Below are 25,224 nucleotides of genomic sequence, written 5' to 3' on the forward strand. Positions count from 1 at the left end.
AATTGGATATGTTAATGTTCATATATCTTATAGGCCTGGCATTTTGAAGTTGCATAGGATAAATACTTCTGCTCTAGCAATTTAAATATGTGGTAAAAGTGTTCATATACACAATGTATAAACAAGTTAATGCAAAAACAATTTTTTCTAACTTGTTGATTTATTTTTTTAAGATGGTTTGCAATGTTATTTTTTCAGATGTATGCTTGGCATGTTTCTGATCAGCTGTTGAGAGAACATCAGGGTTTAGAATCATGCTACTTCGCTGCACAGACCATGAGGACTAAGGTATGTCTTTATTTTGTATACACAGTACAAATAAAAGTTGATTAGTTTTCTGTGAACTGACCTACTTGGGTCTGGTGTCTAGGGCCTAACATTGATGACAAGGAGAAGTTTTAGAAAGAGTAATCAAGGGAACCAAGGTTATAGCGGTAATCAAAAGAATGTAATCCAGGGACAAAGACCAGACATGGAAAACAGACATTCACAACAAAGAACATAAGGTAACTAAAATCATACATATAAAGTAACAAAAGTAAATGAGCAACTCGGACTCCACTAAAAACTGGGAGCATACTGTTTGAAAAACACTATTACAAAAACTGCTCCCTGTAAAAGACAGATGGTAGAAGTGCACAAACATGGAGAAGTTTTTGCTATTTTTCCCTCTAGATTAGGCCCTGATGTCTGCCAAGATGCATTCAGTTTTGTTTGCCTAAATTTGTTCATCTATGAAAATTCAGAATTACTTCATTGTTTGCTTCAGCACCAGTATAGTAAGTATATTAAAGCTTTCCTTAAGTATTTAAGGTGCTCCTCTGCTGAATTTGGTTGAAGTATGACTTAGAGGTAATAAAGTGATGTAATAGCTTTGAACTGCAATCATTTGTTAAAAATACACGTCTTGAAGAGCATTCATGGTCAAAATATGTCAACATTCAAGAATAATATTTGATTACATTATAAGTGAAAAATTAGTCAAAGTATGTGTAGTAATTTGTATTCTTAAAATAAATCTACACCCCAATATTCAAAAGTCACAAGATTTTCTCCCACTTTAAAATGAAATTCCATTTGTCAATTCCGGATTCAACTGTAACATTTTTATTTTTACTGCTTGTTCTCTTCCAATTTTGTGTCAATTTCCACTTATTCATTGGCATAGTAAAATCATGCATGTATCCTGACGGACTCAATTGATGGTCTTACCCTATTTCTTTTTTTTTTTTTTTTTTGGAAAATAGAGTGCATAATATACAATTTGAAAAATTAATGTATATAATATTTTGTATTTCCAGATTCAATATGCCTTTCATGAGCTACCAGTCAATTCACATCAGGTATGATCATAATGAAGTGAATAATTTGTGGTAAAAAGAAGTGAAGGTAAATTTCATTTTCAACGTTCTGTGAATCGTAACACATGCATGTAAAACTACAAATCATTAGTTAGCAGAGGCCCTGTAGAGCTTTTTAACTGACAAGATTATGAACATTTTACTAGAATTTGCTTCTCACATGCTACCAGGCTTGTGGGGAGGAAAGCCCAATATTCCAGGCTAGTGATTGGTAAAGTTCCAAGGCTAGGATAGGGGCTTGGAAACCCTGGTCATGTGTGGAGCTTGAACCCACAGCGGTGTTGACCTTTTGATTACAAATCCAGTTTTTTAACCCCTCTGCCACCCTTCCCTTAGATAAGGGTCAGAATTATTTTCAACATAAATACAGCCTAAAGAATAAAGAAAGTGTTGACCTATAAAACCACCTATTCTTGTGTCAGTAAATGTAATTTTTTGGAACATCATTAAAAAAAAGGAGTTGTCAAGTGATGAAAAAGGTTCTTTTACACTGGCTGATGTATATTATTGCAGTCACTGAGAGATTCCCTATTAGACCATGGAAGTAAACTGAATGCTGAATCACCCCCTGCCATAGTAACGCAGGTAAGAATTAGATTATCTCCCCTTTAAAGTTGTTTTAAACTTGACATCTTTGATGACTTTTGTGATAGAAAAAATATTTATCTTTGAAAAACAAGCAACTTTAATTTCTATTCAAACTAATATGTGTAAGTTGTCAGTAGTTTCTGTATAAAAAGTTGTAGGAATTTACTGCCATAAGTTCAGAGTTTGATTTTCTTAAGCTTGAAATGTATTATATTCAAGCAAATGCACTATTCCATTTGAATATCAAATGAATAATTTTTTAATCCACTTAAAAAGTGAAACTTTATAATGTGCAGTGCAAGGTTTTGGAAATATCTGATGGAATAGATACTGTTTGGGAATTTAATATGTTCTTTTATAAGGTAAATCAGCTTCTTAATGTTGAAAACATCATGTGATTTTACAATTATTCAACTTTGCATTTATAAATAGCCACATGCTTTTGACCAGGGTTGAGTGTATTTTTACCAGTTTTGATTGGTTCAGTATCAGATATTAATACCTAATGGACACCTTCATTAAAATTAATTTGATTAAACTGATAAAGAATCTTGTTGGCAATGTCATAGGCTTCAGACACCTTCAGACACGGTGATCAACTGACCATAGCATGTTTACTGCTAATTACCTTGTAGGATGCCATTAATGACCTCGGGGCACACTTGTTTCCTGTCATAATTGATGTTTAATCCTTAAATTTAAGTTTATAGCACAGGCTGGTAGCAAGATAGTACAGTACCTATCTCGATAGCGCAGCGCTTTAAGGGCCTGGGGAGAACACTGTGGTTAATTTATATTAGATTGTATTATCTTAGATATGTTTTTGGGATGGTGCTACATAGGAATGGATTTAGAATACTGTTCTCCCTTGGATTTTGAAAAAGATGTATTCATTGAAAAAAAATTATCGTTACTCATTGAAAGAAAGTTTATGTAGTGGAAGAGCAAAGTATGTTTGATTTTCAAATGTCAGTTACTACTTAATTCTTTTAGAGCAGTTATTTTATTTGCCAAAAACACATTAATATTAAACGTTGAAGCTGCACTGTTTTGCAATTGGACAAATAATTTAATATTTGGATTCACTCATAGTGAGTGTTGTTCCATTTAAATTTACATCGGTAGTGGGATGCAACTTGTAAAAGACCACCCCCACCATTATGAAAAAAATGATGCCAGCCCCCATCCCAATATATTATTGAATCATAAGATACCCCTTACCACCAGAATAAAAGGAAATATAAAAAAAATATCAATCTGTTGAAAAATGCACATGTAGTACTCAATTTTGTGAAATCAGAGCATCAAAATCTCCCAACCCCAGTTGTATTGAATTATAGAGATCAAATTTCACCCCTACCAACATATAAAAAAAATTGTTTACACCCCATCAAGAGAAAAATAAAAAATCAGCATCCCCCTTTCCCATGTAGATTTAAATGGAACAGCCCAGAAATGTATATAATGAATTATCTCATCTTATTTTCTTGCATTGTTGTATTTTACATTAATAAGTTTGGAGTAAATAAATAATTGTATTATTTGAACACATGGCTGCTTATAACAAATAAAAGGTTATGCCAGGGGTTGTGGTTTCAATAGTTTCAGAATTATTGGAAAAAAGGGCAAAAAAAACAAGCATTTTAAAAAAAAACACAAAAAAAACTTGATATATATTTCTTGATCAATTTTCAAGTCCTTTGTACTTAATTGTATTTTGTTAAACTGTTCGTTTGTAGCTACTATAACTGTGTAAAGCTGCATGTATTTTTTTTTCCTTCTTAGAAAACACACATAAATTCAATTAAATTTTCTTTTTGTATGAACACTGATGTAAACTAATTTTTTTTTTTGTTTCGTTTTAGTTGAGTTTAGCACTGGCAGATTTAGCTTTACAAATGGCATCTTGGAAAGACCCCATCATGGATCTGGTTCAGAGGTATGTAATTTGATTATATGTCATGCTCAATGTAAAGTCCAATTAAAGAAAATGTCACAGTACAAACATAAAGTACAACAATGTTCATGTAGAGACGCAAAAGTATCATCAATATAGCAGTCAATTTGAAAGGTTTCATATGACCGCAGAAAATTGCAGTCATAATAGTATCATGCTGTAGTCATCATCTTCAGTGTTGTCCATAGGTGTTTCCCTATTTTGGAACAATGACTTGATTATAAAATTAATGGACCTCTTTAAAATAGTACCACAATAAAGGAAAGGCTGGTATTGATTTTTGGGTCATGACATGAACCAGCTAAAAATTACTTGCCAAAAAAGCCAGAAACAAGCATTTTCCAGATTTCTAGACAACAACTTTTGTATAATTGTACAGATCTCTATGAAATTTAACCACAAGGTGCCATAATACAAAAAGAACACTTTGACTGGGAATGATTGAAGGGTTTGAGACTTGTACTGTTTTTGAAGTAGGGACAAAAAAGGGCCAGAAACACAAGAACTTTTATAACTTTAAGACAATAACTTGTCTGTAAGTGAATGAATCTCTTTGAAATTGTACCACAAGGTGCCATACTTTGAGGAAGGGAGGAATTGATTTTAGGGGTTGTGACTTGTCCCATTAAGGAATTAGGATTTGTCAACAAGTTTCACAAAGCCTTAAGTAATGTTCAGGAGCAATTCTTTTTTCACTTGATATGTTTTTATTGAGAGAATTATAACATTTACAAGAATATTGTTGTCTTTTTTCAGATATGGAAGTAATCCCCAGAATTTGCCTTTCCTTCTAGAAGTATTGTCTGTTTTACCAGAGGAAGTAAGTGAATTAAAATACTGTGTAATGTTTTTTTTTTCTTAGATTGCAGTAAATCTTCTATAAATCATTATGCTTTATATGAGACAATTAACCCAGGCTTGAACGAAGCAGATGCCGTCATTGAACAAAACCATCATTTCAAAAGGGATTAGCAGTGATTAGGGTTAAAGAATTATGAATGGGATTCTTTAATGACATTAATTCATTAGACCATACTTTAACAATCTAAAAAATGTTCTTGTTTTTGATAAGACCGTTTCAGCTGGTATGTGGTGAGTGGTGAATCCCCCTTTTCAATCCTAATCATTGGTTTCAGTTGAGACAGGTTTCACTGTTTCTGGTTTAATTTTAGGTTAACAGTAGGTCTTTAAGACTAGGTGCTAACAGGAGAACAGAAGTCACAGAAGAATTCAGGAAAGCTTCTCCAGTCATAATACAGTTACTTGTAAGATAAAGCTTTTTTTATGTATTATATGTATATTTTTTAACAGAATTTAAAGTATTAAGTTTTTAAAATGAACTTATGAATGAATGGTATAATGTGATAAGAAATAGTGGCAGCAGTACAATGCCCATGTTATAAGCTTCTGCTATTCTCTACAGTTATTTTTCTTGCCTTAAACATAAAATTAAATAGAGATGTTTGGAAAATGCTTTTAAGACAATTAGCCCAGCTGCAAGATTTTGTATTTTCATACATCAAAGGACAATCAGTCATTCAGCATGGTGAAGGATTTGGAATATCAGTTTTCTTTATAAAAGTTAATGAAATGATGAAATTATGCAACAAACGCTCATTTTTTTTTTAAAACTGAAGGCATATAATTCTTTCTTTACAAATAATGTCTTGATTTTAGGGTGCCTGTGGAGAAAGCTGTTCTGGAGACACTAAAGGGCAGATTAAAATTTTTCGATGTCTAGGTAGTTGGTTCAGTTTAGGGGTTCTCTCGGAAGAATTGATTGTTGGTAGTAAATTAGTCACAGCTCCCTTCCAAGTTTTGGTAAGTAGTCAGTGACTTGATATTAGTATATCAAGATTCTGTATATATAATTAAATGCTTTTCCATGTACTCCAAGTGAATTTTAAGTACATGGTAATTGCAAGGAGAATTTCAATAATTCTTAATTTATTCCGGCATTAATTTTTTAAAGAATTGACAAAAAATAGTACCCCAAAGCTTTGAGTATGGCTTACGTAAAGATGATATTTTTTCTAATAGATAACCTTTTTTTAAAATGAGTTCACATAGAAAACAAACATTCCTTTTAATGTTATGTCAATTTTTATATGAAATCAAAATTGTTGTTATCAGGGTGTTGTTTTTGTCAGCAGCATTCATAGACACTTGGTTTTTCATGCCCCAACTGAGTAGGGTTTGACCTCTTGGCTGTATCAAGTTGCACCATGTGAAGAATTTTGTTTTCTTTTCAGACCCAACCAGAATGTCCCAACATGTTACATGAGGCTGCTACAGACTGTGTTTGTTCTGCTTTGTATAGTGCTGAGGTAAATCGTTTCTGACAAAGTTCTAGAATGTTTAATTTTGAATATAAAATACAGTGGAAACAAAAACAGGTTAAAAAGATGAAAGAAATTTTATATATATAATTATTTTGTATATGGAAAGGACACAAATTTTACTGTGAAAGTACTTAAATACATGGATACCCATTTTTGTGGATCAGGGAATAAACACAGTTCGTGGATTCATGAATTTGTGGTTTAGAAGTTTTCAGTATACACATTAATGGGAATCTCCTATTGTTTGGGAACCAAATTTTATGGTTTGGCCAACCCGCGAAAACCATGAAAATTGGTATCCCACGAACAGTAGTACTTTTACAATATGAATCAAGATGCATATTTAATATGGTGCTGTACTTGGTATATAATTTTTAGTACTCTGATTTCTGAAATTAAATTTGAATAGAGTGCAATATATATATTGTGCAAAAATTTACAGGATTTTCTGTACTTTGCCAGTAAGTTCTCAGCTGTATCAAATTTATCAGAACAAATCTTGAACCTTTTGAAAACCTATATTTGACTTGTATATACCTTTAATTATTGCAGCAATATTGATTTTTAATGTTACAAAATGAAGGAACTACTGAAAAAAATTGATATACCTTTTATTTTCACTCCAGGATTTAAAGGTACACATCCGTTTGGCAGAGGCACTATATCATGGTGTAAAGACATTACTGGATGGTTATCACATGTCTGTTGCCATGGACGACACAGATAAGTAGGTTATATTTTATAACATTCCCTTTTATAAGCATGCCCTTAACACTGAGTACATACATGTGAACATGTGATATATTTGGATTTGACTAGGATGAATAATACTGCCAAAATTATGTGAAAAGCCATTGAAAAAAGACTGTCCAACAAACATGTCTTTCACGAAATGGGACTGAAAAAGAATAAAATGATAAGTGATTGTGATAGGAAATAATTGGTTACAAGATATTAACAAGTATTTAATTAATCTTGTTCATTTAAAGGTTTTTGACATTAATCACCAAACACCATTGAGAGTGCAAGGCAGACAAATTGAAGACACCAAAGGGCAAGATTTCTCTTAATGAGGCTCTGCTAAATTATAGGACATAAAAATCTTACCAGAGGGTGTCCAGGATTTCTAAGTCTTTCATTTTCTGGCAGTGTTTGATAATAGGATAATTAATTGGAAAGAGTGAATAGCCAAAAGACAATCATCAGTGCTAATTAACACCAAGATTTAATGAGTGTTTGGCACTTGTTCCATGCACGAGTTAAATCTTTAAAGCCTTCTTGGCACAAGTGATTATATTTAAGTTATTCACCAATTGATTATCCTATTTATTATACAGGTTTTATCCATAATCCATTGCTATTTTGAACTTAAAATTTGAATTTTGTGATTGGCATATTGATATGCACATTGTGACATTTTGATAAGAGACGTTGTGACATTTTGATGGGAGAATGTCCGTGAGTAAAGTTGCAGAATTTATTTCACAGTGTGAATTATTGGAAGTTTTTACACATGGAACATTTGATAAATCACTGCTGTCCAGATAATAATTCTTTTTCTTACATGTAAAATCGATTTTGTGAAAAGTATGCCATTCAGAACTCCCTGCTTGCTGACAATTCTTTGTGTTTACACGACATCATAAAATGATTCATATTTTATCTCAACCATTTATTTTCTTTACAGATCAATAAACTATTGTAGAATATTTACAGAATTAGCAGAATCATTTTTAGAATCTTTGGTGAATCACCCAAATCAAGTAAGTATTAATCATGTTTGCTAATCAATACCCTTTTGCTTATTTTACTATGTACCAAATGTTTCTGTTCAATTAAATTAATTTGAGATAAGTACTGTTATCTGATTGGTTAAAATAATTTTGTTATATCTCAATGGATAAAAAAATTTTGACACACCCTTATTCAGTTAAATTCAGAGCTACTTTTTCATGTTTAAAGATAAAAATATGTTTTAAAATTAAATTATAAGAATTGGCTATGATAAAAATTTTGTCTATTGAAAAATAAAATAAATTTTCCATGTGCATATTTTGTTTGTTGCACTTATCGCAGTAAACAATATGCACATGGAAAATTTTTGTTATTTTTCAATAGACAAAATTTTTATCATAGCCAATTCTTAATTAAAAAAACTTTTTTTAAATACATTAAATATCTGCTATAGGATGTTAAAACTTCAGTCAATCAGTCAATCTGTGAAATAATAGTTCAGAAATCTCTACATAGTTTGCACATGTAGGTATCTTATTATGGAAGGGCTTAACTTTATTAACATGATAAACATTTTTATTTCAGGAATTTACAGGAGATTTAGGAATCTTAGATTTATTATTAACATGTGTTGGACATCATTTATATGAGGTTAGTAAAACTTCTTGTACTTGTTGCAATGCAGGTCTGCATTCAATTCATGTTTGCTCACAGCTTTATTGTTTTTTTTAGTGTTTCACTGTTCTTTTGTTGCACATTTCTCAGCAGTCCTTCATTGGAAAGATTTGAAATTTTTAAATCGTCATCATCAGTGCTTGTTTAGTTATACCTGTGTAAAACCTTCAACTCACTGCCACATTCACTACTTGTGGAATCCCTTTTGATTCTGTGAATGGGATGGCACAATCCTTCATTCTATTTTTTACTTAATGTACTGTTGATGACATTTTACACAATATTTTTTGTTAATCCATATACTAAACTTTAGGTATTGAGTGTGAGATTCCTGTTGTAACAATTAATTATTTTGTAGGTAGCAGAAATAACATTTAATGTATGGTATAGATTATCTGAAGAGTTATATAAACGCCATGAAGATCCTGCTATAGAAATATTTAGACCTTACATACAGAGATTAATTGTTGCATTGTGTCGGCATTGTCAAATGGAACCAGATCATGTAAGTGTTTAAATTTAAAATGTTAAGATATGAAAATCAAGCACTTTTTGTTACAATGAAACTATGGACAAGATTGATATAAGAATGAGCTTTGTCTGTAGAAATTCACAGGATGAAGTAAGGTTAAAATTGATTTACTCATCTATTGATATGAAAAAAATATACTAGCCTAAGTTGATGAATTTCAATAGAGACCAATGAAAATAAACACATGCAATCTAATGAAAGTTAGACCTATCAATCACTGCCTACTCACACTGACTAGACCTATCAATCACTGCCTACTCCCACTAACTAGACCTGTCAATCACTGCCTACTCCCACTGACTAGACCTATCAATCACTGCCTGCTCACAGTGACTAGATCTATCAATCACTATCTACTCACAGTGACTAGACCTGTCAATCACTGCCTACTCCCACTGACTAGACCTATCAATCACTGCCTACTCCCACTGACTAGACCTATCAATCACTGCCTGCTCACAGTGACTAGACGTATCAGTCACTGCCTGCTCACACTGACTAGACCTATCAATCACTGCCTGCTCACACTGACTAGACCTATCAGTCACTGCCTACTCACAGTGACTAGACCTATCAGTCACTGCCTGCTCACAGTGACTAGACCTATCAATCACTGCTTATTCACAGTGACTAGACCTATCAGTCACTGCCTACTCCCACTGACTAGACCTATCAGTCACTGTCTACTCACAGTGACTAGACCTATCAATCACTGTCTACTCCCACTGACTAGACCTACCAGTCACTGCCTGCTCACACTGACTAGACCTATCAATCACTGCCTACTCCCACTGACTAGACGTATCAGTCACTGCCTTCTCCCACTGACTAGACCTATCAATCACTGCCTACTCCCACTGACTAGACGTATCAGTCACTGCCTTCTCCCACTGACTAGACCTATCAATCACTGCCTACTCCCACTAACTAGACCTGTCAATCACTGTCTACTCCCACTGATTAGACCTATCAATCACTGCCTGCTCACAGTGACTAGATCTATCAATCACTATCTACTCACAGTGACTAGACCTGTCAATCACTGCCCACTCCCACTGACTAAACCTATCAGTCACTGCTTACTCCCACTGACTAGACCTATCAATCACTGCCTGCTCACTGTGACTAGACCTATCAATCACTGCCTGCTCACAGTGACTAGACATATCAGTCACTGCCTGCTCACACTGACTAGACCTATCAATCACTGCCTGCTCACAGTGACTAGACCTATCAGTCACTGTCTACTCCCACTGACTAGACCTACCAGTCACTGCCTGCTCACACTGACTAGACCTACCAGTCACTGCCTACTCCCACTGACTAGATGTATCAGTCTTTGCCTACTCCCACTGACTAGACCTATCAGTCACTGCCTACTCCCACTGACTAGACATGTCAATCACTGCCTTCTCACAGTGACTAGACCTATCAGTTACTGCCTACTCCCACTGACTAGACCTATCAGTCACTGCCTACTCACAGTAACTAGACCTATCAATCACTACCTACTCCCACTGACTAGACTTATCAATCAATTCCTACTCCCACTGACTAGACCTATCAGTCACTGCATACTCCCACTGACTAGACCTGTCAATCATTGCCTGCTCCCACTGACTAGACCTGTCAATCACTGCCTACTCCCACTGACTAGACCTATCAGTCACTGCCTGCTCACAGTGACTAGACCTATCAGTCACTGCCTACTCACAGTGACTAGACCTATCAGTCACTGCCTACTCACAGTGACTAGACCTATCAGTCACTGCCTACTCACAGTGACTAGACCTATCAGTCACTGCCTACTCACATTGACTAGACCTGTCAATCACTGCCTACTCACACTGACTGAATGGAACAATTGATAGGTCTAATTTTCATTAGATTGAAACACAAAATTTTTATTTTCAATGATTAAGAAAAAAACAATATATTTACTCTAATTTTTCTAGATGAGGTAAAATGAAACTCGTGAAATTACTCGATAATCAATCAAATATTTGTCCCAGCACATACATGTACAGTGGAGCCTCTGAAAACCGGCTGCCCATGGGACCAAAGAAATCGGCCGGTTTTCGGAGGTTCCGGAAATTTTCGTATCCGTTCAGTATATGGATACCGGAAGTACAATGTTATTGATCTTGTGATCGATCCGATCCTATTGATGATTATCTGATTGCACTGTTTGTATGTTTCTACACACATTCTTTGATAGGTATTTGTGTATGTTTGTGTTCAAATCAAGAATAAACGTAAAAGTTGTATTGTTGTTTTTAATTAAAGAGTAATCGTACTGTTCAGTATTTTTATATTGTTGACAGTTTAGTGATGCGTGGCGTAGTTTATTGACATTGTCTTTGATCTGTGTAAAGTTTTTAAGGTAAACTAGTCACCGATGCCTTTGTTGACTAAAAATACTAAAAGATGAAGATGTGACTGAGAAACTAAAGAAACAAATCAAAAGTGAAATAAAAATGTCTCTAAACCAAAAACCCGACTAAATACCAAGGTATCAAGACAATGAATCCATATAGACAGTATTTTACCCTTCAGTTGCAAATTTCATTAAACGTTTACTGAACGCTGTTATCTCATCTAATGTCAATTCGGGTCCTTGTCTCGAGCTTGACGGAACCAGTCCCACATCAGATCGTTCAAATTGTCATGTTTACTTTTGTTACCAAATCTAAATTTCTTCAAATTGTCATTGTTATCATAATTTGCAAGATATTCTGATTTTCTCTTTAAAATATCGGAAACGGTCGTTTTTCCTACACCGAATTTTTCACTTAACGATTTCTGAGATGGTTTTTGAAAACTTTCAGATTCTTTGATTAAATTAATTTTGTCTTCTAGCGTTAATTCAATACAACGACGTTTAGTCGGCGGTTTTGACATTTTAGCAGTAATTTTAGATTAAACCAGAAGCAATGCAAATTTCAGAATGATTTGAAAATTGTAACACCGGCTATTTAAGGAAAACCATTTTCAAGCCATAACTTAAATTTAATTTACTCATTTTACAATAGAACACAAGCGGTCGGCACAACCTATTTTGAAGTTTTCATTTTCTGTTTTTAATAGAACACAAGCGGTCGGCACAACATATTTTGAAGTTTTCATTTTCTGTTTTTACAGAATCGTTTGAAAATGTGGTTATCAAAACAATTTTTAAATTTAACATTTGTTAAAAAGTTAATTACATATAGGATCATGGTTATTGCCCTCATTATCTGTGATAATTAATGAATAAAAGAGTGTCACTCCTTGTTAATGCCAATCAAGATCGGTGTTAGCCTTTGAAGTACTGATTTATTGATCTTACCGTGATTGACATGTTTACAACATGTTACACGGCTCATTGATTTTACTTGTCGGCAAACTTTTCACCGGTTTTTGGAGGTTAATTTTTACAAAGAAATGGGTTTTGGGACCGAATTTTGCAGCCGATGTTCGGAATTCAGAGGGGCCGGTTTAGGGAGGAAATTTTTACTTAATTATATAGGGGAAAATTCCGGACCAAAACTAAATGATTGGTTTTCGGAGGATTCCGGTTTTCAGAGGGGCCGGTTTAGGGGAGTTCCACTGTAATAGATCGTTCAAATACAGCTATGAATTACATATAGATAAAGGACATACTCAAACTCAAGTACTTGTGTATTAGTTTATATGTGTTATTATTTTTGGATACATTGGAACTATTTTGTAATTTTATAGGATGGTATTCCTGGAGAATCAGATGATTTTGGTGAATTTAGATTAAGAGTATCAGAGCTTATTAAAGATGTGATATTTATTGTTGGTTCTTCTAATTGTTTTATACAGGTATGTACATGTATATGGAAAAGTGAAAATTAAACTTTAAAAAAAAATATGCAAATCATACTGTTGCAGATGACAGCAGCCAGAATAAGATGACAAGGTGTAAGGAAGTAACTAAGAGTCATATGATAAAGTGTATCAAAAGCATTAAATATAAAAACAATAAGGAATTGATGGTTCAAAACAGTTTTTGAAACTATTGATGCTGCAATGTATGAAACCAGCAAGTGACAAAATTTGAATGAAAATTTACAGAAGACTCAAATGGTTGGAGCTCATAGAAATATCCTCTGGGAATGTTTCTCTTGTAGTTTTATGAATTGGCATACACATTGATGTCGTCATCAAGAGTAAGAGTTACCCCTGCAAAGCAGTTTATGGAAAAGAAAGTAGATGTTTTGGAATTTGCTGTTTTTACTGGGAAACTAACATGTTTTTGTTGTAAATACTTCTTGTAATGCTTAATTGAACTAAGCTAAATGAGAAAAAAAACAATGTTTTCATTATTTTATGATAAAATTGGTACGTCAACATTGGTATTTCTTACTCCAATATTTGCTCCAGATGTATGAAAATTTAAAACAACAAACAGAGAATACTTCCTGGGATGTTACAGAAGCCACATTGTTCATTATGACAGCAGTGGCTAAAAATATCTTGCCGTAAGTATTGTAGTGACTATATGAATACATATGAATAAAATTTCTGAATGTTTGATAGGAAAGTTGTATGAAAAAAAAGGCAAGGATATAGATAAGAAGCTAATGATACATTTAAGTAATAACTGAAATTGTATATTTGTTTCTTTTTTTTTATTTGATAAATTTGGAATTTTTATACTCCCACTCAACAAGTGAATGGTATATTGGATCAACCCTGTCTGTCTGAATTTCTTCACAACTATCTCAGCTCCCAATGAATGGATTAATTTCTAATTTGATATGAGTCTTAAATTATTAAATGGAATATGTTGTAAGTGATTTTGGATGCTACATGTATCTGGTATCAAATTCCAGAATGAGTGGGGGCATACCTACACCCCTTTCATTATTTTATTCATAGATATAAGTGAGTTAACATGTTAAGGTTCTGCTGAAGTCAATATCTAAGAAATTACTAATCAAATTATTTTTGGTCATAATTTTAAGAGAGTATTTAATATATCCATGAAATTTTTCCAACTGCTTTTTAATACAGTAATCTATGCACAAGAATGTTTCATTTGTGGTAAAACATATCATTGAAATAATATCTTGCAAACAATAAAAAGTATACACATAATTTCTTTAACATGTTTAATGCATTTGAAATTTTTTGTATCAATTTATTTACAATATATACATGTAAGTCATGGATTCTGTTTATTCACTGCAGGTTTTTCACTCTTCTTATACTACTCATGTTGTAGTAATGTTAATGTAAAGTTACATACAGTAAAAATAGTTACTTTTATACCCCTCAATTGCAGGAGTCATATCGTGATCTTGGTGTTCATCTGTTGATTCATCTGTCCACAACTTTTTTGTCTTTATATCGGTACATGTATCATGGGATTCAGTTTCAGACTGAAGAAGCATTAACTTTCTCTTTAGTATTTTGTTTATATTTGGACCATATTGGTACTTGGGTGTGTACTGATATGTATCCCTTAGTGAGTTCACTCAGTTATTCTAGTTAACAATAATTTTTATAATACTATGTAAATTTCAATGTAGTTCCCATGAAGCTTCAAGCATTATAAGGTTGGTCTGAGAACTGTATTTACATGTTGGTGTATAGTACAATTATTTTGTTTATTATTGACATCTATATCGTTGCTATTATATTTTTTTACATTCATATGTTTTTTTGGTTAATTTTTCATTAGTTTGTATTTTATCTTTCTTTTTGTTAATCAAATAAAAGCAAGTTTAAAGAACTGTCAAATTATATTTTTTTTTTTGCATCAATAAGCTTTTTTCTTTTTAGTGTACAGTATTTGAATCCCTATTTCATCCAAATCACCAAATCACCTGTTTAGATCACTTCAGAAAGGAAGTTGATATGTTCATATGTGATATACCTTAAAAAAGGCTACATATTTTTATTTTCATTTAAGTTGCTTTATAGGTCTATATGATGTAATCTTTAACTATTCATTCAAATCTGTCCGCTCTTAGGAGAAAATCCACATGGAAAATCCAAAAGTTTCTATTATATTTTAGTGTCATTTACAGATTTGTTTCCCTTAAATTTGAATTGTGCAGTACATTCTATATACTTTTTATCTCCTATGAAAAGGGTTATATGAAAAGATACATGGGAATATCTGTTTACTATAACATTTTAAGCAAAATATCAAAAATAAAAATATGTAGGCTTTCCAATCATGAATCACATTTTGCATGATTCTTAGCTGGGGTGCTACTTAATCTGTTTATATTTGTGATTACTTTTATTTACATGTATACAGAATGTCCTCTGAACCAAACCCCTTTTGGATTTAAATATTTGTTCAGTTTACCAAGGTTCAAAACACATTTGAGTTGATATAAAATTACTTTTGCAAGTGTCTGGTTTACAGAGTTTTTTTTTAATTTTTGCCTGGGTTGCACTCATGCAAATTGGCTTACAGAAGATGAATGCAACTTTGGTATGTGGTCCCATATTTTGGGATGTGTTTTCTGGTCTCACACTTCTACTTTCTGTTTACAGCAACCTGACCAACTCTGTCTGACCTATTTTTCAGGGTTCAGTTTAGACAGGTTTCACAGTATATACTAAACTTAAAATATCAAAACGAACTTTTGCAATCTTTGTTATAATATAAGGGTAAAGTTTGGAATTCTGTGTGTAACTATTTCACAGGTAAATTGATTTCTTTTACAGAGAAGATAATGAAATTGTACCTGAAGTAGTGAAAGCTATCCTATCCATTCCTAATACAGCTCACTTAGCTGTTAGATATACCAGTATACAGTTGTTTGGCGAACTTAGTGAATGGATTGAAAAACATGAACAGTATTTAGGTCAGTTTTTGTTGCATTAAAGGATTATGGTGGTTTTTTTCAGTGTTTGCAGAAAAACAACTAGGCTACTTGTCATCGCACTTACATGCTTCCAATAAAATACTACTAGGAAGAATCTTGGCTATTTTACTTGATTTTAGTTAAAAACAAAAATAAATTGTTGGGTATGTAAATGCATGTATGACAAAAAAAATGTATGTTTTGTAAATTTTTATTAGGACCTTGAAACTATGATAATGGTTATGAAAATATGATTTGTATTAAAAATCTTGAATTTGAATGAAGATTTTTACCTGTAAGGCCAAGGGTCATAAATTCTGTGTGAGAGGTATGCAATGGCACAGGTGCCCTCCTTAGTACCTAAAGAAGCTCCCACTTCTTTTCCGACACTGGAAACCTTTGATATGTGAATGTTGTTGAACATTTTCTGTTCAAAGCGAAATAACCATTTGAGTATTTCTACAGTGAAAGAAACTAGCAGTAGACCTATGAACTGAGTCTATGTAAAATCAATCAGGTCTATGATGAATTGGCTCAAGTTGCTTTGAAATGTACAGTGCTGTCTATGATGGGTCTGTGTGGACAAAAAATTCAGTTTTTAACACTGTTTCTATAACTTATACAAATATATGTATTAGCTTTGAAAAAAAACACAAAGTTCAAACATACTGAATTTTTTTGTAAATTGCTAGTTTTATGTTACAAAATTTTGGTGAAATGGCTTGGCACGAAAAAACTTACGGAAAATGGGTAAATGGGACTAGACAACTTTGTAGATAGTTACAGTATTTTTCAGCATTTTGTCAAAAATTAATTGGTGAGAATCTTACCTGTTTAAATTGCAACAATTAGTGCTATTTACATTCCATAACTGCTTCAGACAATACATGTTAATTCATTGATACATTTCTTTCAGATCCAATATTACAGTTTTTATTAGCTGGGTTACAAGACCCCAAGTTGGCCTCAGCAGCAGCGACATCAGTACAGAGTATATCTACCCGATGTAAAGGCAAGATGAGGGACCACTTCCAGGGACTTCTTAATATAGCACAAGCTGTTGAATCTCTGCAGCTGTCAAATGAAGCAGTGATAGGCTTTCTGAAGGGTAAATGGTCAATTCTGAATAACTTAAATTTGATTGAAATTAACAAAAAGTTTCCCATATGTATTTGAGAAAAGAAAATCTATAATGAAAGTGATTAGTTTTCTGTGTGTAATTGTGAAAGTAAGCTTTTGTAGTGGAAAACTAATGTACAGATTGTTTGAAGTTTTTTGTCAGATATAAATTTTCTTGCCATTCAGTGGTTTGACCAATCATCAAACTCCGACTCCCAACTAAAGGTGGAATTTCCTTTTAAAATTGTATACTCTATGAATCCATAAACCAACAAATTTTGACAACAAAAATTGAGACCACAAATATGCATACATGTTGGTACCATTACCGTAGATCTACCTGATTCTAGCTGTTTCTGTGGGCAAATTACATCCATCTCTACCTGATTCTAGTTGTTTCTGTGGGCAAATTACATCCATCTCTACGTGATTCTAGCTGTTGCTGTGGGCAAATAACATCTATCCTAGAATTTCAGTCCCATGGAAAGCAAGGCAGCTAGATTGAACAAATGTCAATCTGAAATGCATGTACATGTAATGTCTTCCATGTTCCAATTAGTTAAAACCTCATAATGAATGTGTGCATCTTTCTTTATAAGAGCTGAACTGAGTAAAATAATACCAGCATATTTGTGATGATAAATTTTGCTAAATTCACAAGAAAATCGGAGAGCCCAAAAATGCATCACCCTAGATATTCCTCCAGTTGGAAATACAGAAAAGGTACATAAGAAATTGCAATCTGTGTTATAATAATTACTGTAAATGTATTCATTTTTCTGTTTGCTAATATTCACAGATTTTGTCAAGTGAATATATTTTAGGGTATCAATATTTGCAATGTAAAAAAATGATTAACATTATATAGTGTTAAAAAATAATTCTGCTGGTACTTTTTTTCGGGATTGGCTGTCCACCGCTAAAATAAGTAAGTTAACAGTATTAATTCATAAATAAGTATAGTGAATTTTGACCTATATTTTACTTTACAGGAACAGCAATAATACTAACACAGTTACCTGAAGACAAGATATCAGAGTCTTTACAACAGTTATGCTCATTTCAAATAAAACCATTGAGTTCAGTGAGTACATTAATCCATCTACAGTGTACATACATGTAATTGATGTACATACATGTAACTGATGTACATACTTGTAACTGATGTACATACTGTGAATAGACTTTAATTTGTGGTTACCAATTTTTTTGGTTTAGGGAAATGATTTGTTTGTTGGTTCTTGAATTTGTGGATTTGACAACTCTATCATACATATGAATGGGAAATTTTCTTTTAGTTGGGAACCAAATGTTGGGGTTTACAAAACCCACGAAAACCATGAAAAACTGGTACCCTAAGAACAATAATACTTTAACAGTAGCTTTCAAGTTACATAGGTACATCTCAGTATTAAAACCATTCCTATCTTCAGGAAAAAATACATATGTGTTTCATAGATGTATATGTATTTTTAGGACTAATGAATGAATTCATTTTAAATTGTTTATGTACAGTATGTAGACAATCATATGGTACTGTGTGTATATGAAAAGAGTGGTTTTGTACGAATTAAAAATATATGTTTTCAACTGTTTTTATGTGCACAAAAACACAATTTCCATTTTGGTCCTAAACAATTGTGTTAAAACTATGACATGACAGATGATACTTTTTTTTCTGTCAATATCCATACATGAACATTTATAGTTAAATGACCATAAATATCTAAGTGCTATTCCATAATATAATTGTGATGGGGTTTGGGAGACACCTCCATTACAATTTGATGGGTGGTTGTTATTTAAGATAGAGTTAACAATAAAAGAAAATTATCAATTAAAATTGTATGCATGGTGGTCAAATAAAAAATGCCTCCCGACGCCTCTAATATATTTATTACTGGAATAGCCCTAATGGCCATGCTGGCCCTTCTTATTTGTTATACAAAAGAACATCTTTACTTATATTATAAGGTAGTAAGAACCTTAGTACTATGGGGCAAGGCTTTGAAATTTAATGAATAGTAAATGTTATGCTTTATATGTGTATATTGATTTTGTCAATTTCAATATACAAAATTTTTTCCAGTTGTTATCTGAAGACAACAAGGTACCAAACAGCATAGAAAATGGCAGTAAAGATGATCCTACGGTCTGGCTTGATAGGCTCTCTGCTATATTTAGGTAATTACACGTGTATCCGGCTTTATTAAGGCAGTTACATGTGTATCAGGCTTTACTCCGGTAATTACATATGCATCAGGCTATATTAAGGCAGTTGTATGTGTATCAGTCTATACTCTGGTAATTACATGTTTATCAGGCTATATTTAGATAATAACAAATACTCCGGTGATTTGAATGATGAATTAAGGTTATTATCAGATAATCCCTTATAGGCTTAAACCACTTGTTTGAATTTGACATTAAATGCCTATATTGACTAATAATAAATGTCTCAATGCCAAGAGAAGTTCTCTGGTATGTTCTAGTATACATGTATCGTCGGTTAGTGAGAAGTGTTTTATATTTATGTCAGTTGAATGGAAAATAGTATGTTTCTTTGTTTCTACCTCAGAAATACCACACCACTATTAACCAATGGACAAGTTCATCCCTGCCAAGCAGTAGTTGAACAGGTAATGACTTTTTGCTAATAAAAATCATGTTCCATTTCCTTGGGTTGTAATGATTTAGTTATCTGTCAATCCAATAGATATCACAACACTTAGGTTTATACTTGGCATTATATATTAAGGAGGTAGACCTAAGGTAAGGGACACAACTCTTAGATATCATTTAAATGTTCATATTCAGCATTTTACACCAATCTCAAAGTAACTTGGATTGATTTCATTCAGTCTCAATTAAAAGGTTGAAAGGCTTTGGTGAATTTGAATATGATACAAACATCTCACTGATTTTAAGAGTTATGTCCCTTACCCTCGGTCTACCTCCTTAATGTGAATGATGCTGATAGATTTGAAAGGGAGATAATTCAACTTACGGATTTAACATGTTGACAGAAGAGGTATCGCTTAGTTAAATTAGTTCTAGTTTATATTTGGTATTTTGAATCTTTTTATAAAGACCATATTGATATATGTATTATCATTATACAAGAGTATTTTATCTGAAGTGGTTGTATTTTAGTTTGAACTTGTATTCACTAATTAAATAAACATGTAAATATATTGTAGATTTGGCCAGTATTATCAGAGACATGCTCTAAATACCAGTCAGATATTAGAATTGTAGAGAGAACATGTCGGTGTATTAGATTTGTCATTAGATGTTTAGGGAAAAGTTCTGCTTCACTTCTCACTCCTCTAGTCACACAGGTTTGTAAATTATCCTATTACATAGTTTTGATATTAAGGAAGTAGACCTAGGGTAAGGGACATAACTCTTGAAGTCAGTGATATGTTTGTAACATATTAATTTCACCAAAGCCTATCAACATTTCATTTGAAACGGAATGAAATCAGTCCAAGTTACTTTAATGCTTACATGAGATTGATGTAAAATGCTGAAAACAAACATTCCAATGATTTGTAAGAGTTGTGTCCCTTACCCTGGGTGTACCTCCTTAAAGTCATTGGTTTATAAGTTACCCTATTACTTAGTTTTTATATATAGTCTACCTTCACTTAAGTGGAGATACATTTTGTTTTTGCCCTTCCGATCTTTCTGTCTGTCTGTCTATCATACCTTTGTTAGAAAAACTCCTCAGAAACTACTGCACCAAATTTCATTAAATTTTATTATATATTATATATAGTTGTGCTTATTACAAGGAATTTATTATCAACAGAATTTTGTGAGAGTTATACCCCTATGAACTTTGAAACTGGGGAGACTTATGTTTTTGTACACAGAAACAAACCTTAATTGGTTTGTGAATTATATAATTACATAATGGCCATTCATAAAAGTCACTGGGAAGTCTGACTACAGAGTAAGTTGGACACAAAAAGCAACACATGAAAATACTCAAAGAGTAATCAAAGGAACCAAGGTTGTAGCGGTAATCAAAAGAATGTAATCCAGGGACAAAGACCAGACATGGAAATCAGATATACACAACAAAGAATATATAATAACTAAAATCATACATACAAAATAACAAAAGCGAATGAGCAACTCCAACTCCACTAAAAACTGGGAGCATGGACCAGGTGCACCGGTAAGGTAAGCATTTATGTTCCAGTATATAAATGTAGAAAACAAACAAAAGGCTTGAACTATTCATGAATTTTACTATAAATCCAATTGAAACATAGAAAGAAAATATTTTTCATATTGACGTTAAGCCAACTGAAATGTACTTGATTTTTTTGTATTTTAGATGATATCCTTGTACCAAGTACATCAGCATTCATGTTTCCTATATCTGGGCAGTATTTTAGTAGATGAATATGGAGCAGAACAGTCATGCCAATCTGGTCTTCTTAATATGTTACAAGTAAGCAAAATCCAAGGATAATCTGCAGCTCGTTTTACATGTAATTAAATAGTCATATTTTGTAATGATAGTTTCATAAGGATTGAAGACTTGATCTATTAAATATTACAGTTTCTTTATACCCATTGTGATAAGTTTTTCTATGTCTGTGTATGCATCCAAATATTCAATTGGAAACACTTTGAAAAATTTTGTCAATTCATCAGTAAAACCCTCAGGTTGTCGGCTGAGAGCTGACTTTAACTTTTAAAATTTTTTCAGTCTTTCATTTCAGTGTTATGGAACTATTAAAGCAAAGATTTTTATGAAGTTCAGTTAAGATTTCAGAATTAATTTTTTCGTATGCAACTTCAAACTAAGACACCCATTATTTGTTTATCTTTCAGGCTTTCTGTGTACCTACATTTAAGATTTTAGAAGAACACAATGGTTTACGGAACCATCCAGATACTGTTGATGACTTGTTTAGGCTTTGTTTAAGGTATACTAGCATAGTAACATTTGTATTATGTATGCCATCAAGTATGTAGTATGTAAAAGATGCTTTACTTATGTTATTATACCCCTGCTGTAAAAGCCAGGATACACTGTTTTATCCTTGTCTGTCCTCTCTTTGTCACTTTTTTGTAATTGTTTTGTTTTCAATTGCTTGTCACAACTACTTGATATATTGACCATATATTGGGGTGTGGAATTATTGCTGTTTATTGGCATTATCTCACAGATTTCTTTTTTTTTTAGTTGAAAACTACAAATATGTCTAATTGCCTATGTAATGTATTGGCAGCATGCTCTCATTCAGTGCACTACATTGTTGGATTGATCATATCTGACAGGGTTCTCAATAAGTTTTAAAGTAGGTGGAAGAAAACTACAAGTAGGTGGCACCATTGATAACCAAACATTTTTTTTTTCCAACTTAATTTTTTTTTTTTTTTGAGCGACAAAATCGCCAGTGCCAATGTCAAAGTAGACAACGAAATCGCCGGTCCCCGGCACTTATAGAGAACCCTGATCTGACATAAATAATAATGGTTGTAGTTGCTGCATATACATGTAGGTGACGGAGAAACAAGTTGTTGTTTTCATACTCAGGTGTGTTGCAAAACTCAAAAAAAGCAGGGCTCTCAAATTTGAAAGTGGTGAAATTCTGCTATCAGTCACATAAACTTCTTGAAAGAGTTAGATTGGTTAATTTTGTCAGCCTGGAGAAAACTTACTGTATACATGTCATTTCAGTTACTACTTAAAAAATACAACCTAAAAAAATTAGAATTGTTCCAATCACAGTTAATGAAGATTTATGGAGATTCAATGTTAAGTGAAGATCATTAACCTAAATATCATTCTGTACAGAGAGCCCCTGTGCCATACCTACTGTGCCAGATGACCAGACCATTAATCTAAGTATCATTCTTAACATATTATAGATTTGTACAGAGAGCCCCTGTGCCATATCTACAGTGCCAGATGGCCAAACCTATCTTGTGTTGTGCAATAGCTGCCTGTCCGTTAGATCACAGAGATGCCAATGCGTCTGTGATGAAATATCTCACTGACTTTTTGGCCTGTGCTACCAAAAAAGAGGTACTTGTCATATCTTATCCATTAACTACAGTTTATTGAGATGTAATTGTGTGCATAAGTTATAATGATTTGTCGTTTAAGTCTTTTTTTTTTATTTTGAGAAAATTCTAAATTATATACATGTATGTTAAAAATTTCACAATTTAGATTCTAGTTATTTTAAGCAAGTCTCATTTTTAAGCAATAATCAAAACAAATATTGCAATAGTTCCTTAATTTACATTAGGCCATCATAAAAAAATTCCTAGATTCTCATCCAACATATTTCAAAAGAAGGGGCGGGTGGGCAAATTTTATTTTTTATCAATTTAAGTGAAAAATGCTGTCAATTTGAAGGGAAGTGACCTGAATTGGGAAAAAAAATCAAAATAAAATTTTGGGGGAAGGTGAAGAAATTGGTTTGGGAGGGGATGAGAATCTAGGTTATATTTTAGTTTGGCCTTACTAAGAGTCTGAATTTTAATACCTTATGCACCATGTACATTTTGAAAAAAAAATGCTAAAAGAATTTTTCCAGTCTTTTCCATGAAAAAATCTTATATACATGTACCTTATCTACACATGTAACTTAAAAAATATCTTTGAAATTGGCTGTTACTAGATGAATTGTATAATTCAAACTTAAGAAACAAGTGTTTGTACTTAAAATGAGACCTCTTACTGAAATTGAATGACTCTTTTCCAAAATGTGAACATTTTCCATTTGTTTATCATTACTTTTTTCAGGAAAAGCCTGATTTTGAAGTACGGAAGAATTTAGTGAAAGGACTGCTTGCAGAGCATGGTTCCCAATTAGTCCATGCCCTTATCAATGCCTGCCTGTTTTGTTTACCTACATTTATGTCAGCTGATATTGGGGAGGTTGTATATGAACTCATGGTTGTAGATAGACCAGTAAGTATAGAAAAGTAAAGCTAGAGTCTGCTAGCAACTGCCACTTTGGTCATTTATATACCTATTGCCAGGATTAGAATTGAAAGATTGGTTGTATATAAATTACAAGTGTCATGTAGTCTTAGAAACAAAATTTCTGAACCTGTGATCATTTTTACAAAAAAGTTAAAAGGGTAAAATTAATCATACATGTAAGTCATTGTGTAATCCTGAAATTGTAGTGGCTACATGTACATTTTTGATCAATTTTACACTTATTAGTTCTATGGCATAGCCAGGGAATGTTAGGAGCTAAGCTTTAAATACCTTAGTTTAAATGATATAAAAAAACAAACATTTTGAAGCAGTAGTATATTGTAAACTTTGTTGGTTTTTATTTTTGAATCAGATGTTTATGTCAGAAAGACAGTAAAAGCACAGAAAACTACTGTTTTTTTCCTGTGAGGTCTAACCTTACAAGTACTAGCTGGCCCTGGTATCACAACACTGGAAAATCACTCCAGTTTTTTAAGAAAAAATGTTTGAGGCATTATAAAATCTGAAGACTTAGGTATTTTAGAGATTTTATGTTTTGTGTTAACCAGGTCTTTATGTTAAGAAAAAGCTTGCATATTTTTTCTTGCAATGTCCAATGATGCATATACTTGATTCTATTATAAAATTTTATTTTTATTTTTAGACTTTCTGTAAATGGCTAGAGACTACATTAAAGGGACTACCAACTGAGAGTTCTGGAGGTGTTGTGACTGCCACTCACAAACAACTTACTGACTTCCACAAGGCTGTTACTACGTAATTAGATATTTTTCATTCACATTAGTTACATTTTATCAATAATTTATTTCTATTGGCTCTAGTTTTATGCCATTTTATACCTCATTCCTAAGGAGGAGGGAAGTATTGTTTCATCCTTGCCCATGTGTCTGTAACACTTTTTTTCAGCCACAGTTTTCTCAGCAACTTCTCGCCACAGCTACTTGAAATTTAGGTATGCCGTATGGTGGGATCCATTTTCAGAAAAATTTAACAACAAATTTTTCTTTAACCAGGACTTTATTTATTCTTTAACTTGTATTTTGTGAGTTGAAATTTTCTTTGCCCTTTTCTCATTAACTACTCACATTTTGGAAAAAATCT

General features: G+C 32.7%; 1 protein-coding gene across 2 annotated transcripts in view; it reads left to right on the forward strand.

The window, feature by feature from the left end:
- Window positions 1–25,224, forward strand: part of LOC148614069 (transportin-3-like) — a 32,370-nt gene that overhangs the window by 1,865 nt on the left and 5,281 nt on the right. Inside the window, exons 2-27 of one of the 2 annotated variants that reach the window (XM_088587893.1) lie at window positions 199–288; window positions 1,302–1,343; window positions 1,875–1,946; window positions 3,815–3,888; window positions 4,663–4,726; window positions 5,079–5,171; window positions 5,584–5,727; window positions 6,159–6,233; window positions 6,875–6,975; window positions 7,936–8,011; window positions 8,568–8,633; window positions 9,016–9,162; window positions 12,910–13,017; window positions 13,579–13,676; window positions 14,730–14,756; window positions 15,883–16,022; window positions 16,939–17,130; window positions 18,134–18,225; window positions 19,231–19,325; window positions 19,720–19,780; window positions 20,342–20,482; window positions 21,490–21,606; window positions 21,993–22,087; window positions 23,037–23,193; window positions 23,920–24,087; window positions 24,767–24,879. In XM_088587893.1, the coding sequence (XP_088444019.1) occupies window positions 199–288; window positions 1,302–1,343; window positions 1,875–1,946; window positions 3,815–3,888; window positions 4,663–4,726; window positions 5,079–5,171; window positions 5,584–5,727; window positions 6,159–6,233; window positions 6,875–6,975; window positions 7,936–8,011; window positions 8,568–8,633; window positions 9,016–9,162; window positions 12,910–13,017; window positions 13,579–13,676; window positions 14,730–14,756; window positions 15,883–16,022; window positions 16,939–17,130; window positions 18,134–18,225; window positions 19,231–19,325; window positions 19,720–19,780; window positions 20,342–20,482; window positions 21,490–21,606; window positions 21,993–22,087; window positions 23,037–23,193; window positions 23,920–24,087; window positions 24,767–24,879 (2,648 nt within the window). The remainder of the gene's footprint in view (window positions 1–198; window positions 289–1,301; window positions 1,344–1,874; window positions 1,947–3,814; window positions 3,889–4,662; window positions 4,727–5,078; window positions 5,172–5,583; window positions 5,728–6,158; window positions 6,234–6,874; window positions 6,976–7,935; window positions 8,012–8,567; window positions 8,634–9,015; window positions 9,163–12,909; window positions 13,018–13,578; window positions 13,677–14,729; window positions 14,757–15,882; window positions 16,023–16,938; window positions 17,131–18,133; window positions 18,226–19,230; window positions 19,326–19,719; window positions 19,781–20,341; window positions 20,483–21,489; window positions 21,607–21,992; window positions 22,088–23,036; window positions 23,194–23,919; window positions 24,088–24,766; window positions 24,880–25,224) is intronic. The other variant, XM_088587894.1, reaches the window with a different exon arrangement.

Source organism: Perna viridis, chromosome 6 (genome assembly GCF_037379345.1).
Source record: "Perna viridis isolate PV_CMFRI_1.1 ecotype Kerala chromosome 6, ASM3737934v1, whole genome shotgun sequence".
In the NCBI taxonomy this organism is placed as follows: domain Eukaryota; kingdom Metazoa; phylum Mollusca; class Bivalvia; order Mytilida; family Mytilidae; genus Perna; species Perna viridis.